Raw genomic sequence first — 17,354 nt, forward strand, 5'->3', positions numbered from 1 at the left:
CAGAGGGAACACATCCCTCCTTTTCCCGGTCCTGGAGATACTCCTGCCACCCTCTCAGCAAAGCGCAGCTATCACTTGTGATGTGCTAAGGGTGAACGCGCTGACATGCAGGTGATGGCCTCAAGATCAAGAGGACAAAGCGGGGAGGTCACTTGGGCTTCGCTGTAAAGAGCAGCTGTAGACACAAGTGCCAACAGCTGAGCACACGGTTCGGGATTATTCTCTGTTGCACTGGCTGACTTTTAGCCCTGTGCACCACCCTGTTTCAACCATCTCTAACCACGATATTAGTCTCCTGGGGATGGAAGGACCATCAGTAATATCATTGCAGTTGCCCACATACTTTTCCCTTTACTTAAGTATTTTCAGCTTAAAAAGACTGAAGTTTGGGGGCCAGGTTGATCTTCCTTCAGCCACCTGGAACACAAGTGGCTCAAGTCAGCTGCCCAGGCACTGTGTATGTGACCAGTGCCTGCCCCATCACCTGCCCAAGCGCTACCAATACTGCTTATTTTACAGCCAAGAATGGCAGGTAGATGCTCTGAAGAATTCTGCTTCTTCCCCAAGGAAACACCAGCTAAGAGAGAAATGAAAATCAATTCTTCTAAAGCGAAGAGCAGAGGAAGGCCAGCATTGTTTGTGCGCCCCTTGGCGCAGCAGGAGCGAGCACTAAAAGCCTGCTGCTGCACTTCAGCAACCCGGGGGGAAGGGGACCGTGCTTCGCTTGAGTGTGTGTAGGTGTGCGTGTGGGGTGCTGCACAGTTTACATCTGTACCGAAAGACACCCTCCCCCCCCTCAATAATGCAATTCATAAAAATAGCTCAGATTTGTTATTCAGCATCTGAAATGGAAAGAAAAGGACCAGGCAACAGGGATCCCTTTTTGTGCAGATCTAGAAGACAGAAGAAAGCGAGACTGTTACCCTAACCTGGCAGAACAGGAAGGCAGTCATTTCAACTTTCCCAGTGTCAAATCCTTCTTGTTTCATTTGGGAGGTAAAGGAGCTATATTGTTTGGATTAGAGACACCTATTTTCCCTGCATATCTCTACATTATAGCTCTTAAGGTCATAGCAAAGGGACAAACTTCTCTCTCCCCCTCAGATTCACTTCCAGCTTACATCATTCTCTAAGCCAAGACCAGTTTGTCCTGAGACTGCAAGATAAAGGGATGTTCATCTTAAATACAGATAATCCTGCAGGTAGTTAGAAAGAAGAGCAAGGGAAATTTTGCAAAATGGATTTGCGTACCCAACATCCATCCATAAGGGACACTGAAACCACGACTCCTTGGAAGAAAACGGGCGGGTGGACAAGAGTTTACTGCAGAGCAGTCCAAACACCTTGCTCCCAAATTTAGTCTCCTTTGGAGTCGGTTCCTCACCTTTGAACATGTTCAAAAGGATGAGGCGTTGACCCAGGGGCAGATCCTCAGCTTGCTGACTCCACCGCTCCATCGCTGGAGTCACAGGCTTGTGGCAACCACTACGTCTCCTCAGGAACAGAGCGCTGAACAGTGATTTCAGTTCACTTTGGTGCCCCCAAGTTTCTGCCACCATGAGGGATACTCTCTGCACAGCAAAGTAAGTCAGGTCTTTGGCCAAAAGGCCCTGAGCCCAGGGTAACGTGGAACAACGTAGTCCAGGAAAGTTTCATACATCTTCTCCAGCTGGAATGAAATATTGGCAGGGGACTTGCTCATCTTGCATAGCTTCATCAGCCAAGAACAGTTCAGTCACCCGAAAACATGCACAAGGTGTAATGAAAAGCCTTCCAAGAGGAAACAAGCATCTAGCTTCCAGGAGAGAAAGTGGGAGGACTTCGAAAACAATTAACATTCAAGCTGGAAAAAGACTCTTTTTAGTGCTGTGTGAATTATGTTTGAAAATATGCTTTAAAATATGCTGCCTAGAGGGGAACCAACAACAGGTTGTATGACCAGGAGAGCCAAGGTGGCATTATTTCAGAGAACATGATGGCAAAATGTTTAAGCACAGTTTATAAGGTGTTTGAAAAGAGAATTTTCCCTGAAAATATGAAGCAGTCCTGTGACATGCACATGAAAGTCCATTCACCCCTTACTGCGGCAGCTCACTGGTCTAGAATTAATGTCATGGATTGTGTTAACCTTTTTGTTTCCTCAAAAGTGAATTACTGCTGGGCAAACAAAAGAGAAGCTTTATTTTCTTTCTTTTGGCATTATCACTCAAGCAAAGCTTCTCTAGGAAGCAGTGTGCTCTGTAGTGGTAAACATCACGGCTTCCCCACTTTAGAGGGCAAAAGTAAAACACAAAATGGGGCAAGACTGAGCACCACTGACATTCTGTCACAGCAGCTACAGACTACGAGGCCTGCTTAAACAGGAGATACAGGAAAGCCCTAGGTCTGGTCTGCAGTTCTATTCTCTACACCAGTTTCTTCAAAGCACATCAGCAACAGCATACTAAAAAGTGAAATGGATTAAAGGAACAGAGAGTTGACTCTTCCGAGAAGGTCCCTTTGGGAAAAAGGGCCTTTTTTGTTCATTGATCTTGACAATGTCCTTCTAAAAAGGCAATCTGGACCAATCTAGGTTTTTAAATACTTTTTATTTTTAAAAGAAACCATAAAATATGACAACAGGACAATGGGCGTTGTTCAGCAATATCAGTTTCTGGTCTATAGAGGAAATTAATAAAAACCATCGGCATTTTTAAAAAATAAATATGACTAACCGTATGGAAAACAGGAAAAATCAAATTCATCTTCAACAATACAGACAGGTATAAAAGCTGAAATGTTGCTGCGCAAGGTAGAGGTAGAGGTAAACCAGACTTCTCAAACCTAGACCAGTTTTAGACCTGCCCTCCCCCCGCCCCACGCACACACTCCCAAAAGTGCCTGTTGCCAATAATTTAATTTGAATCAGCCTGTCAGCCTCATCAAACTCAAACGGGTCTGTGTGCTCCTTGTAATGCTCTGAGCTGGAAAACTATTTCGGCTTTTGTAGAAATTAGTTGCCAAGCAACCTGGCCCCCTGGTTTTGTGACTTGTGCAGCAAGGAAAGAGGCAGGAAGCCAGATTTTAGCTACTACAAGCCAGTAAATGCTCTCTAGGTGATGTCCGCTAGGATAAGGAGATGGCGGAGCCCTTTTAGGAATTGCAATAGTCCGTCAGCTCCTTGGTGATGCACCCGGAGAACTCGCAAAGCCGCGCCTGGAGTTCCTCCGCTGAAGAGGGCACGGTCAGCAGAAACATCCCAAATCGAAAGGGACTCGCTGCGGGGAGAGCCGACTGCCTTACACAGGATGTTGACACCGAAAACTCGCATGGTAAGACACAACCCAAGAACCCTCTGTACGAAGCAGCAAGTATCTGCACATAGTGAAACATAAAAACTAAAAATTGCACCACACGGATTTTCCAAACAAACTCGAGACAACCGAAGTCAGATTGTACAAACCATTAGTTAAAAAAATACCTTCTTGTATATTTTGAGAATAAGTGGAAAGAGTCTTCGTGCAAATGTTCAGCCTTGATCAAGCAGAGGACGTAAAATCGTTGTAAACGCATTAGTTCCTTTCTCATCTGCTGTATGCGCCCGGTGTTATCTATCTTCTGCAGTATGATTAGGGTTAGGAAATCTGTTTCTTCTGTAAATATCACCTTTCAAGTTCCACTGATGTACCATCAAGACACTACTGGTGTCATATCCCACAACTGTTAATATAATAAAATACAATAACATAGTGAGTAAGGGTAAAAGGTAATAAAAGAGAGTATATAATGTCATCTCTAAATAGTTTGCACCTTTTTTTTTTTTTTTTTTTTTTTTGCTCAAGAGAGGCTACATAGTTAGAGGCGGACGCAGCAAGCCTGAAGAAGTTTGATTTCGCTTTCCAGCACTCATGCCAGACTGGCAGACGTTGACCAAATGACATTCTGTACGTCACTGTGCTTTACCCTTATGAGCCAGGTTCACAGCTGGGCTTAAGAGAAACCAAAAAACGCACACTATACTGCTAACTCAAACAATTAGCATAGTCGTAACACATTGTGAGCTTTTATTTTTTTAATTATTCAAGCTTTGTTATGAACTTATTCATTATTTTAGCTGTTTCTTTACCTAGCCACACAAAGTGAGATTCGCCACGTTGAAATACAGTTTGTCTTCCCAGAGGAAAAGCTACAGTGAGCACTTGTCCCAGCCCCTTCAGGCAAGCAACTTCACAGACCAAGACCTCCTTGGTCCTTATTGGGCAGCAGTCCATCAGTGAGAGGTCTCTGGGTGGAAGAAAGCAGGTAGGACATACCCGCAGCCACACAGGAGAGGAAGGGGAAACGAAATACAGGAGCTAGAGCAACCTCCTCGCTCCTACCTTAATAACCTTGTCCGTCCCTGAGGTCAACAGCCATCCCCTGGTGGCATCAAAGTGTACGTGAACAATGTTGTGCTTACTGTCGTGGAAAGTAGCTGTGGGTGCCCGCCTGAAGAAAGAAATCCAAAAATCAGCAAAGACTCTGACCGTAGGATTTTCCCCCAAAACGTTCTCTATCAAGGAAATGAGTATTTGAATGCTGCTGTAAGTCATTAATTCAGTGATGTCTCTGAAAATTCCACTTTGAAACTTCTCAAGCATGAGAGGAGCAGGGGTGGAGGGACGGCTCTCTACCTCACCCAGTTTGGTAGTCACCAGAGAGGCTTTTCTTGCTGAAAAAGCCCAGGGACCACCCCGCCAGGCTGCTCCCTCCCAGAGCCTCGCATCCGCCCAGGCCCTCCCAGATGTAGGAGTCTTGCCCTCCCTCCAGTGCAAGCTGGCTCAGCGCCCACACTTACTCTTCATCTGTTATGGACTCGTGACAGCTATCGCAGACCCTCACTTCGAACTCGAACCCCATCAGCGGGATGGAGGAGCGCTTGGAGCTGCATTTGCCGCACACGGCTTTCCCACACTTCCGGCAGTGGTGCTGTAGGAGACAACACGTGGAAAGGCACCTTCAGCCACAAACCCAGATCACTGCTCAGGTCCCACTGGTTCTACCACCTCACTCCAGCAAGACCCAGCCGAGGCTGCAGCAAACAGGAACGTGGTTCCAGGGAAGATGAAGGAAAACAGGCAAGGACTGCAGAATAAATGGTGGGTGAGGGAGTAGACCTTACTTTTCTTGCCCTCCTCCACTACCTGGGGCAAGCAGCAGCTGATCACTAGCACGGACACTGGGAAGTGGCAGACAAAGCACCACCCAAGCTAGGTGGACTCTACCTCCCTCCCAAGCCAGTGTGACACTACCCAGTAAATCACTGCTGCCTCCACCACTTGGCATCTGTGGATGTAGCCGTGGGTCAGGGCTTCTACACTGAGTGTGACCGTGTTATGCGGTGTTTTCAACAGGGAAGAAGGCAGAAGAAGGAAATCCTCTTTTCATCAGCACAGCTAGAGATGGGAGGACAGGACAAAGAGTCCCACTACGCACCCAGGAGATGGGCCCCAGCCAGGCAGGCATCTGCCGCAGGGCTGGGAGCTGTAATTACCCCTGTCCCTGGGAGTCTCACTTCACGGGTGTAGGCAATGACACCACCACTCAGCAGAACATGACACATTAAGACATCTCCAGGTTGAGGTAGGACAGGGCTATATTAATGCAATGTCATTCTGGAGTTCCATCCCAACCTCTAAGTATAAATATCTACCACCTAATCATCTCTGTCAACTCCTCTGGCCATTTTCAGCCCCAGAAGTGCTGACGTTTCTGCATTTTGATGCTACCCGCCTCGTGTTTTCTCATGCACTGGCTGTGTAGGACTGCAAGGCTGCCTCACCTGCCGCAGGACAGACAGGCTCTGCGGTGATGAGCGTTACACAAAGAGAAGATGCAGCTCAGCTCTGCCCCAGACACTTGACTTCTCCAAGCTCCATGAGAACATCCCTTTCAGCATTTTTACAGCCCTCGCCCAAAAGCCTGTGATCCGCAGCCCTCTCCTGCTGGGCAGGAAGACGCAGCAGTGTGTTCCAAGCAGACCAATAAGCCTTTTGCAACACAGCCTGAGCAGTTACAGATGTTTACCCAACCTCATTGAAACCAGCTTTGGTTCCAGCACAGCCTCCAAAAATCAGCTGCAAATTTCTTTCTACAACACATTCAACTAACAATAAGCAAAATCCCACATGGCTAAAACCATGGAAGGCCCAAAACCAATTTACTCAGCCCAAGGCCTATTACATGCATTTGCTATTGGGACTGGCTGCGAGAGGGAAAAAAAAAAAAAAAAAGGAGAAGAAAAAAAATAGAAGGAATAAGAAGTGTGTTTCTCTCAACGACAAAATCAAGCCTCACCAGCAGGGAGCCCACTGTCCCACTATCGAGTACCACATGGAAGAACAAAGCCTGAGTTCTGAAGGCTTCAAGGGAAAACAGGTTACCATGATCTGAGAGAAAAGCCTAATTGCACCATGTTAACACACCAAAGGACGCATACAAACCTGCCTGAGGCCTATTTTCTTGCTGTCCCACATTTGCTTGAAGTTCCAGAAGAAAGGCTGGTCACATTTTTGACAGGAATCACTATCGAGCCACTCGGGGGTCTGCAACACACGCACACACACATAAATGCAAAGTGGGAGTGAGCAACAAACAGAAAACCTTCCAATGGAGCCCAGAGACAGGACAAGAAAGATGTATTGGAGTGCGGTAACATGGCCAACTAAACTTGATTAAAAATCCTCATTTTCACAAGATGCCATTTTGACTGTTCCCTGGGATGTCTTTTTTGGCTCAGCTCTGAGCCCTGAAGGACAAGGGAGGAACACTTCTCACCCAAATCGTGAAGCAGAGTTCGATCATACGACCATAAAAATAACCCAGGAACAAACAAGCCTCCCCCACCTCTCCAAGTCTGCAATTAAGCATATAAAAACATTCTGTACTGTTTGGACAGTATTTACCATCTGCTGTTGCCTCTGGTGGGAACTGGGGGCAATTAGTATTTCCAATAGCCAAGCTACTCCTCTGGAGGGAAGGGGAAGGTATCTGAAATGCTGATGTGTTTGGGGTTTTTATTCTTTCTTTAATACTGTAAGAGGCGTTCCTGCTGTCAGAGGTATCTGTGCTACAAATCACACATAGGGGTGAGAAAGATGATATTCATCCAAACAAGCCTAAAACCCCAAACAGCTCTTTTCCCTGCTTTTACACAAAGAAGAGAGAAGGAAGGTTTTTCTGCTTCCTAACATGGCACATAGCTTTGCATTCATGCTGTGGATGAAGCGGGTAAGAAAAGAAAGGAAATATTAAAGGCACTTCTCTCTCCTGCAGCCAGGTTTTGCTGTGCAGAGTAGCATGGACCAGACGCCCTGCAGGGAAGCAAGTCTTGCCAGATCCTGAAAGAGCTCAGGAAATGCCTGAATTGGCAGGGGGGCATGTGGAGAGGGCAACTGACCTTCTCCCCTACATTTGGGTCCCCTGACAGTTGTCTTGCACTGGGCTGCTGGGGGACATGCAGTGCATCTCCCCACAGTGTTTAGGAAACCCTCCGGGGGGACGTGGGACTTGGGAAGAGTCTTGGTTCTTGACCCCTCTCCACCTGGCTGTCAGCTTGTCTGTCCTAACCTGGCCTAGCAAGAACAACACTCCTTCCCAGCAGACGACTTCTGCTCCTTTCTCTGCCCCACCAGGACAAGAGCTCAGCCCAAAGCCAGTGCTGGAAAGCAGATCTGTCTTGTCCCCCCAGCAGGGCGGCCCCAGTTAGGCTAGGACAACCCTGCCAGCGCTGCCTTGGCACCACTGCAACGTGCTCTCAACAACCCCATGAGACTAAATAAACACTAAATAATATTAAACACTTCATAAGGAAGAGCTAATTGCAAACTGCAGTTGTCTTAACTGAGCCACTTGCTTCTCACATGCAATTTAAAAAAAACAGCTGAGATTAAGAATTAAAAATAATACAAATGCCAGGCAAAGATAAGGTAAGGCTGATGGAGACTGTCAGCTCTCAGGATAGCTTTGACCCCTCAGCAATAAAGCAACTGCCTGCTTCAGCTTCTTCTGCCAGTTACTCTGAAGGCAGTTCATTCTGCTGAGGCAAATCCTTATCTTTTCTACCCACAATAGTCTTTCTGTCTAACATATACAGATTTACATCTGCGTGTATGAGTTTTCATCTCTTAACCATCTGAACACTATAAATGAAGAAGATATTTTGCTTGTGACAAGTAACCGCTTTGTAGTCAAACAGAAACACAGCTTCTAGCATCTTTCAGATGTCTTCTCACGGCTTTTTAAAAACAGAGATGAAAATAAAGAATCAAGGGCTAAAATGGCTTAATTCACTCTAATGCAATCTCAGAGACGTGGGAAAATCTGATAGCATCAAAGTGAGTACTGAGCACACATCATATGGAGAAAACCCTTAAATAAGGGCAAAAATACTAACCCCAAAATCCAGAAGAAAATGCTCTAGGACCCCAAACCAAGGTTTAGTATTAAAATCTCAAAGGTTCATGTTTCGGGGGTGGTTTAGCACCATGAATACCCTATTGCATTACTGATAACATGAACAAGTCCACAACAGCCATGGTCAGGGAAAGCAGCGCACCCGTTAGCACCTGCTGCTAAGCCTTCATTTAGCTAATTATATTTCTCCTCCACTTTTTAAACCAGCCTTCTCACAGCATTACTGCCTGTTTTGTGACAAGTCAGTCTTAAAACTCACCATAGGCTTTCAAAGGGAGCAAATAAAAAACGGTTTTCATTTCTGGATGTTTGACTTGCAGCAAAAAGGAAACATCTGTAGGGATGGAAGACGCCGCTCTGCTTTCATTTCACTTTTGGAGCAGATGACATAATTGGCCATTAGATTAGCAATTAAAGAGAGCCAATTGGAATGCTAATTCACATAAAAAAGGGAGCTCAGTTCCTGCCTATGCCTATTTCAGTAGTTTTTTTAAATCCAATTTTCCACTTAGCTTTCCTCCTTGCTCAAAGGAGTCGCACACGACCCGGGGAGGCTAAAACCCTTGAGGACCAGCAAAGCTGGTGAAAGCCCATGCTGCCAAAAGCCTTGCTCAGACCTACCCACTGTGGGGACTCGGGGTGCCCTCCTACACCCCGCAGGAACAGGGCAGAGGTTTTGCCATGACTCATGTTACCCGGATTTGCTGCTGAGCAGGGCCGACGCCTGACTCACTCAGCGCAGCGCTCGCTCCCTCTCTCTGAGTCAGGTCTATGAAATTGCCAAGCGGAGGTTGCTCCCACAGTGCCAAAGACCTGGGGTGCGTTTTTGCACCCGCTCACATTCGTTGGCCACAGAGCACAAAAGCAATTAGAAGCGCGTGGGTGAAATCTTACTGTCTGGATCGGCAAAGGCATCATTTACCCGGCTTCTACACCATTACACCGAAGGGAAGGAAGACTGAGTAGCGGGTGAGATTGAAGCCCTAGTTAAACGTCTTTTCAGCAAGAATGGGAAAAAAAAAACTGGATTGCAGGTTTCCAGAGATGACAAAGAGCTTTCATGTTTTGTTTTCTTAAAACCCCCTAATAATTATCAATCCATCCATTTACCTCCAAACTGATAATATTTCTCACGATGTGCTGAAAAACAAAGCAGAGTATCTCACAATGCCCTCCTTAGAGGATGTCTTTCGGAGCAGTAATGTAAAGGGTAAGAGCCATTTAGCAGCCTACTTAACACGCATTTTCTGCCAGACAATTTCCCCTGTACCATATTATCAAAGGCATGGCATAATTGCTGTATAACAACTGGAGCATGTCCAAAAACATTTTTAAAGCCTCGAATGATCTTGTTCAGGTTGAAAGTTGCACATTTTAGAAAGGCCTCTTCTTCCCAAGGCTGTTTCAGACCAAATCAATGAGAACTGAGTATCTACCTCCTGCCTCTCAACATCCATGTTCCAGACAACGATTCCCCCATCCGCACCACAGGAGATGAGCTGCCGAGTGTGGTGAGCATAGGAAAGAGACTGAACTTTATCACTGAAAAAGAAACAAGACAGTTACTAATCAACCATCTGTGGCTAGTATACAAGTAAGCGTAGAATACACAATAAAGTAGGATAAACCACTTGTTTGCCCATATGTTTCCCTCCCCGCCTCACTGTACATGGCATCCATTGGATGCAAATCAGTCTTTGCTGTCCAGTTGGGACCAGAACCAGAGTATTGCTCATCTGGGCAGCATCCACAAGAGCAAAGATCTGTTCCGATAACTGCTTTTGCTGCTGAGATGAGATGAGAGTTCCCAGCTGCACTGGGAAGCCTGAGCAGAGCTGCAGCTCTGGGCCTCTCCAAAGGCACATCTGGATACATAAACATAGCTCTGGTAAGGTGCCTTCTTGCCACACTTTGTTTTCATAAATCTCTGCAACATTTAGGAATGAAGCACTGAGGAACTACTGAAGATTTTCTTTCAGCACTGACAGGCATAGAGAGTTTCAAAAGTAATATAGGAATCCCTAAATTGTTCCTAAGCCTTCTCAAGGTAAGGTGGAAGATTTAGGTGCTTCTGCTGCTTCTTTTAAGAAAAAAGCAACATGGGAGAAATAATTCAGCTTAAATCCCCAAAGCTGGGCTCAGTCCTTCATAAAAGAAAGAAAACCGGGCCTCATCTCAAGCTATTTACAACCTGGGAAACAAAGACCATATAACACTGTTATGGAAAAAACAAAGTTACAAAGAGACAGTAACTGAACTTACAGCGACTGGAAATAACCCACAAATTTGATTTTCTTTGCTACCACTACTGGTCTTGTCTATCCAAAGGACTTTCATGCTAACGCATTTGCATGTGCATATGGCTGCTCCTCTAGAGGAGAGTGCATTTATGGGACAGTCTGCCTTCATGGCACCCGCCTGCTGACGCCAGTGGCACCATCGGATGAAATGTTTCTTAGTCCCTGTTGTCCTTAGGACCAGGTCTCTCTGCTATACAGTGCAGCCAACAGCCGTGCCACAGATTAAGATCCAGAGGCTGACTTCATATTAGGAGAACTAATTTCCACAGCAATAAATCTATCAGCAGTGCATTAGCAAGCACCACTGGTAGGGTACGAGGGTGATCTGGGAATTTCAGCAAGAACTCTGCAGTGCTCTGAAATCCCAATGGCATCCAAATCACTCAGCAGAGTGCAGCATCGCTCAAAAGAAATACATGAATATGTAAGAAACTGTTAGACAAAAAAACACCATGGGATTTTGCCTCTCCAGACCTGAGCCTGGCACGCAAGTCCCACATATACGCGCTCCCAATACACTGAAATAAACGTTGCATGGCCAGCGTTAAAAGCTAGGAGGTCATTGCAACTAGAGCCATTCTGACCTCTACTCAATGCCCAGCACAGTCTTACTCTCCTTCAAAGACATCTACTATACTGCGCAACTGTGAGGTCTGTACAAAGATGAAGCCTCTTTGCATTGAGGAGATGGTGAAGGCCCTTATGGGTAAAGCGCATTACTTAGAATTCAGGCTGTAGCTAAAGCGGCATGGAAAAAGTTAGCATGGAGGAAAAAGGGACTAATTGTCCAAGCCTGATGCTCCCTCTAGGGGAAGGAAAGACCTTGACACCTAAAAAGCAAGAATTTCCCTGCCGCTGATCTCTTTTGATGACCCCCTCTCTTTCCAACAAAGGTGCAAGTTCTGGCATGACACATTCGGGAGTATGTGCTTTCCTTCACCACCCATTGCAGACTTTCAAACCAGCCTGCGGGCCCAATGCTGAAAAACTTACTATAAGCAACATATTCCAGTTGTATATGGACCACAGGCAGTCACACATACAAGCTTGAGGCATGTGAAAACCATAACCTTTGGGCTGTTTGTTTCCAGATGTGGCTTCTGCCTTTAGCTTTTCTCCCATAAAAGCAGGAGGAAGGACTCTGAACGTACTTATGTCCTTGCAGCTCAATGGCTGTTCCTTTTCTTCCTCCAATATCCCACATTATAATGGAATGATCAGAACTGCCCGAGAATAAAACTCGCTGTATTGGGTCCCAACAGAGAGCAGTGACACCACCTGAAATAGGAGATGCACACAACAGTCATTTCATTACAGAAAGTGGAAGACAGGAATGTAGCTAAATATATAAAGACAGAACAAAAAATACAGACAGAGTGATTAAAATGCGGTTCTCTAGCAAAGGCCATGCAGCCACTGTGCTTGCCAGTTGAAAACTAACAGCCTAGAAAACGCATTGAAGCCTCATCCTGCTCTTCTGTGGGCAGATGGCTCCACTGCCACTCGCATGGATGAATCCACTGAGCAGTAAAGCGTGGTAGGAGGATGGTCACTGTGTGCCTACACAGCCTTTCATCACCATTACTCCCAGGAGATTACAAAAAAGAAGTGAGTGTAGAATATTATGGGCATCTTCACAGTGTCCTAGCACAAGGATTCAACTACCTTGTGCTACCTCGAGATTGACCTATTTGTGTTCAGTGAGAGAGGAGGGATACGGAGAGAAAATGCTGAGGAATGACCACCATTTCTTCTGTCAAACAGCAGGATCGCATCCCAGGGCTGCTGTTTTTAAAGTCTGATGGGGCACAAGTCCCAGCAAAACAAGCAGTTAGTGTCTCCAAGATGTGCCTATTCCACTTAGGCAAGAGTGTCTACCAATATGGGTCTTTCCATGAGGAGCATCCTTTTCCCCCTAGAATGATCACAACTCGTTCTAGTCTCACTCTGCTTTAATTAGCAGCTACTGATTGTGGCATTTTCTGATCAGAAGTCTGACCACTCTCATTTTTACCAATTTAGAATAAACTTCTCTGAGCTGTAGTGACAGTTTAAGGTCTATCTCCCTTCCATGCTATGCACCGGCACAAGCCATCCTAGTGTTCCACAGCAGAGTCAAACCACCATGACACTGAGCATAGACAAAGAACCAAATTTGGTCTCCTCCTGACGCCTTACCTGTGTGTCCCTTAAATGTTGTGACAAGGCTGCAAGACTCTTGCTCTAGTTTGAGTATGGTCACTTGCCCAGAATGATCACCAACAAACACGTGCCGGGTTTCCACATCAAATCTGATGGACAAACACTGAGGAAAATACATTGCTTATACAAGCTTCGCATTCCTTTCATGACTTGTTAATTCTTTTAACAAGAGTATACTGCAACCTCACAAATAGTGCTCCAGTCTCAAGGAGGTATTCAAAGTGTACTTTTAGGCATCAAGCTCATACTTGTTCATATTAACAGTGCAGTCTCCCTGAGTAAACCCAAGAGTGAGAAAAAATTAATACTATTCCAGAGGACACAATTTGTGGTTTGTTATGAAATACCTTTGAAGGAGCCCTTTGCCATAAACAGAGGAGTCATCTCCCCAGGCTTTCTAACTTAGGTGCTAGAGTTGGAGGGTGTCCACTCTCCATTTCCCTTCCCAAAATTGTGTAAAATAACTATTACTAATTTTCTGCCTGTATTTGGTTTGTGTGGCAAAGTTTTGTTAGTAGGGGGTCTATACGGGTGGGTTCTGTGAGAAGCTGCTAGAAGCTTCCCCTGTGTCAAATAGAGTCAATGCCAGCCGGCTCCAAGACGGACCTGCTGCTAGTCAGTGGGAAACTGAAGTCATCTTAACCTTGACTATTAGAATCATGTGCTTTGGTTAGCATTAGTAGCTAACTTGCTTAGCATGAGTAGCTAGATTGCTGAAGCCTTAGGCCACGAGCTGTACTCTGTGAACTTAGGCTGAACTCTTCCTTAGTCCAAGAAGAATGGCCAGTAGTTTTGCATGACTCTAATATACTGTAACTTAAGTAACGTAATGAAATTGTGTAAGTAATATTCATGAAGATTGTACACTCAGCAATATGAATTAGAGTGACCGTTATGATCAAAAGAAAAGGAACTAGGATTCTTGGAAATGAAGAAGGCGACTGTTCTACCTGAAGTCAGCAGAAGATGGATGAGATCCAGGTGCAGTGGGAACAAAATATTATGAAACTGTTTAAGAAGGTAAAAGCACCTGCACCAAAACTCCAATCATCAAAAATGACAAGTAACCATGAAACAATTTCATTGGACAAAAGACACACGTGTGTCACATGAACAGGCATGTGCACAACTTATGTAATAGATTGTGAGGCTTTGAAAAGCATAGGAAAATAACTGAGGGGGTGCCTCTCTGAAGGCACCCAGCTCGAGCTGACCCTGTTGCCATACCATTCTATTAAATTATTCATTTTTATGAGATTTGATGCCCAAGACTCTGCTCTGGGAAACCCAGGGTTTGGACTGTGCTTCTTTAACACTGGCTAAGGCTGAGCCCATTGGTGGTGGTGGTAGCACCTCTGGGATAACGTATTTAAGAAGCGGGGGAAAAAACTGCACAACTGCAGCTGGACAGAGGAGTAAGAATTCACGAAAGCAACAACTCTGCAGACACCAAGGTCAGTGGAGAAGGAGGGGGAGGAGGTGCTCCAGGCACCAGAGCAGAGATTCCCCTGCAGCCCATGGTGAAGACCATGGTGAGGACCATGGTAAGGCAGGCTGTCCCCCTGCAACCCACAGAGGTCCACAGAGGAGCAGATATCCACCTGCAGCCCATGGAGAACCCAACACCGGAGCAGGTGGATGTGCCCGAAGGAGGCTCTGACCCCATGGGAAGCCCATGCTGGAGCAGGCTCCTAGCAGGACCTGTGGACCTGCGGAGAGAGGAGCCCACGCTGGAGCAGGTTTGCTGGCAGGAGTTGTGACCCCGTGGGGGACCCACACTGGAGCAGTCGGTTCCTGAAGGACTGCACCCCATGGAAGTGACCCACACTGGAGCAGTTTGTGAGGAACTGCAGCCCGTGGGAAGGACTCACGTTGGAGAAGTTCGTGGAGGACTGTGTCCTGTGGGAGGGACCCCATCCTAGAGCAAGGGAAAAGTGCGAGGAGTCGTCCCCCTGAGGAAGAAGGAACGTCAGAGACAACATGTGATGAACTGACCACAACCCCCATTCCCTGTCGCCCGTGCCGCTGGGGTGGGAGGAAGAGGTAGAGAAAATTGGGAGTGAAGTTAAGCCCAGGAAGAAGGGAGGGGTGGGGGGAAGGTGTTTTTAAGATTCGGTTTTGTTTCTCATTTCTCATGTTCTGATTTGATTGGTAATAAATTAAACTAATTTCCCCAAGTCAAGTCTGTTTTGCCTGTGACAGTAATTGCTGAGTGATTTCCCTTTCCTCTCAACCCATGAGCCTTTCATCATATTTTCTTTCCCCTGTCCAGCTGACGGGAGCAATAGAGCAGCTTTGGTGGGCACCTGGCATCCAGCCAGGGTCAGCCCACCACATGCTTCTTCATTATAGTTAAGTTTACAAATCCAATGAAAGGGTACTGGTTTATGTCATATTTGGGGAAGTGTCAGCTACATCAGGTGCATCACACATCATATTCTAAACTGAATAAAATTTGGACCCATTCAACCACCTATTGGAATCTACTGGACAGATTTTGACCTCTTCATCCAATTTAATTCCACATTCAGAATCCGTACTGGATATTTAAGGAGCAACTGCTTAACATTGATTTTATACACACAGGACATTGGGGAAAAAAAACATGTTCCTCGTTCTGCCAGGCTTTTTGCAGTATTTGTCAATGATTCTCCCTTCCCGTGCCCTCCACCAGCATGATCTGATGACCCAATTAGAGCGTCCTCCAAAATTTTGAATCACTTGAAATGGCCGGTTCTCTAGAGAGATTTAGGAAATACAGGTCATAATCCTGCATCACACTTTCGAAAGTACTTATCATTTAATTAAAAATTAAGTTCAGTCTTTATGCCATTTAGGCTGGCTGAATGATCGGATGATACAAAGCAAGTCCATGTTCAGACAGTAATTTTGAGTCAGCCAGTCTCACTTGCCATGAACTAGCAAAACACACATCGTCTGTACCACGTACACTACAGGGCACTAAAAAGTCTGTTTATGCTAACCCCTGGTTCCAGCCTAAGAGCTCATACTTTTCCACTTCCCTTTTCATTTCCAATAAAGCTGAATTAATATTTCTTTTATTGTAAGGCAGCTGGGGCAGCTCTAGGTGAATAAGCCACTTGAGTGCCATTTCTGGAGCCATTTACTCTTTAGTTAACCCAAATTCCAAATACCAAGTGGGCTGTTCCAGACTGAAGGACAAATACTCATTATTTTATATTAAATTCATTTAATTTTTACCATGCATACACGCAGGCACGCTGACTTGATCACCGACCTACTTTGCTACCGTTAATTCTTAGAAGAAAGCATGCACTGCATGTTTAAATGAAGGTCCTGTCCATATTTATTACAATAGCAGACCACAATAGGTTGCAGATCGCCCATTGTTTTGCTCAAAAATGCTTAGACCTAAATATGCCACCATGCATTAAGGAGACAAAGCAAGGAGAACAGACAGCTTTTAAAATTGGCTTTAAATAACAATTTCTCTCACAAAGCGCTGAACCTATAGAGGCACGAAATTTGGAGGACAACTAGAAAAATAAACTGAAAGTGCTGTTTGAGTGCTAAAGAGCAGAAATAAAACTGAGAGCTCAGCAAAGGATACTGCAGGCCACAGGCGCCTGCGCTGGTGCGGTACCCTCCCAGCCGCTGGCCGCTCTCCGAACAGTGCCACGTGAAGTGTTTGTCTTGTCCAGTGCTTAACACCCACTCCATCTCCAGGACAAACAGAATCATCATGACCCTGCTTTGATGAGCTGAAAATTAAGCAGACAGACATATAATCGCATGGTGGAGAAGAACACGGGGGCGTAAGACCACTGCAAATACCAACCGCACCCAGCTCCTCCACTCTCTGCTCACGCGCTCGCCCGTCCCTACAGACGAAGGTGGTGTTTAATAATCCCATTGACACAAGCTGCCATGCAAGTTTGTAAGGTCCCTGCTCTGCATGAGAGAGCAGAAGCAAGACTTAATTCCTTCCATGCCTATTGCAGACATTTATCTTCTACAGTAGCACAAGTCTTCCTTCCATCATTGTATCGTCACCAACAAAGCCGCCATTGTGGAAGGGACTCTGGGCTCTACTTAAATGTCTTTTGAGCTTGTTTTAGGACAGCAGTGCAGATGCTTATGCTGCTGCTGCTCCTCCCACCGTGAGGTCTGGTGAATCTAGGCTGTGGATTGTGGTACCCCAGCTGAATGATAAGTTACAGCACAGGCACAACCCTGCACCAAAGCAGTTTTAGCATTGCATGTAAACTAGCTAAAAAGGGAATTGGAATAAAATAAAATTAAAAAAAAAAAAACTAAAAAGATCACAGCTGAGCAAGATGAATAAAACAGCTGAAGGAATACATTTCTACTGCTACCTAAATAAAGCCATCAAAAGCTTTTCATTAAAGCAAAGGAATCCAGGCTTGTACAGACATT

The 17,354-nt window shown here is 45.6% G+C and overlaps 1 protein-coding gene across 1 annotated transcript in view; it reads right to left on the minus strand.

Annotated features, from left to right (window-relative positions):
- Positions 1–3,669: 3,669 nt before the first annotated feature.
- WDFY2 (WD repeat and FYVE domain containing 2) overlaps positions 3,670–17,354 on the minus strand; it is a 64,040-nt gene continuing 50,355 nt past the window's right edge. Inside the window, exons 5-12 of the mRNA XM_086481928.1 lie at positions 16,528–16,678; positions 12,912–13,024; positions 11,885–12,011; positions 9,870–9,975; positions 6,462–6,563; positions 4,817–4,947; positions 4,359–4,467; positions 3,670–3,699 (exon numbers count right to left, since the gene is read on the minus strand). Of these exons, the coding sequence (XP_086338054.1) occupies positions 3,670–3,699; positions 4,359–4,467; positions 4,817–4,947; positions 6,462–6,563; positions 9,870–9,975; positions 11,885–12,011; positions 12,912–13,024; positions 16,528–16,678 (869 nt within the window). The remainder of the gene's footprint in view (positions 3,700–4,358; positions 4,468–4,816; positions 4,948–6,461; positions 6,564–9,869; positions 9,976–11,884; positions 12,012–12,911; positions 13,025–16,527; positions 16,679–17,354) is intronic.

The sequence above is a fragment of the Leptosomus discolor genome, chromosome 1 (assembly GCF_034619465.1).
Source record: "Leptosomus discolor isolate bLepDis1 chromosome 1, bLepDis1.hap2, whole genome shotgun sequence".
NCBI classification, from domain to species: domain Eukaryota; kingdom Metazoa; phylum Chordata; class Aves; order Leptosomiformes; family Leptosomidae; genus Leptosomus; species Leptosomus discolor.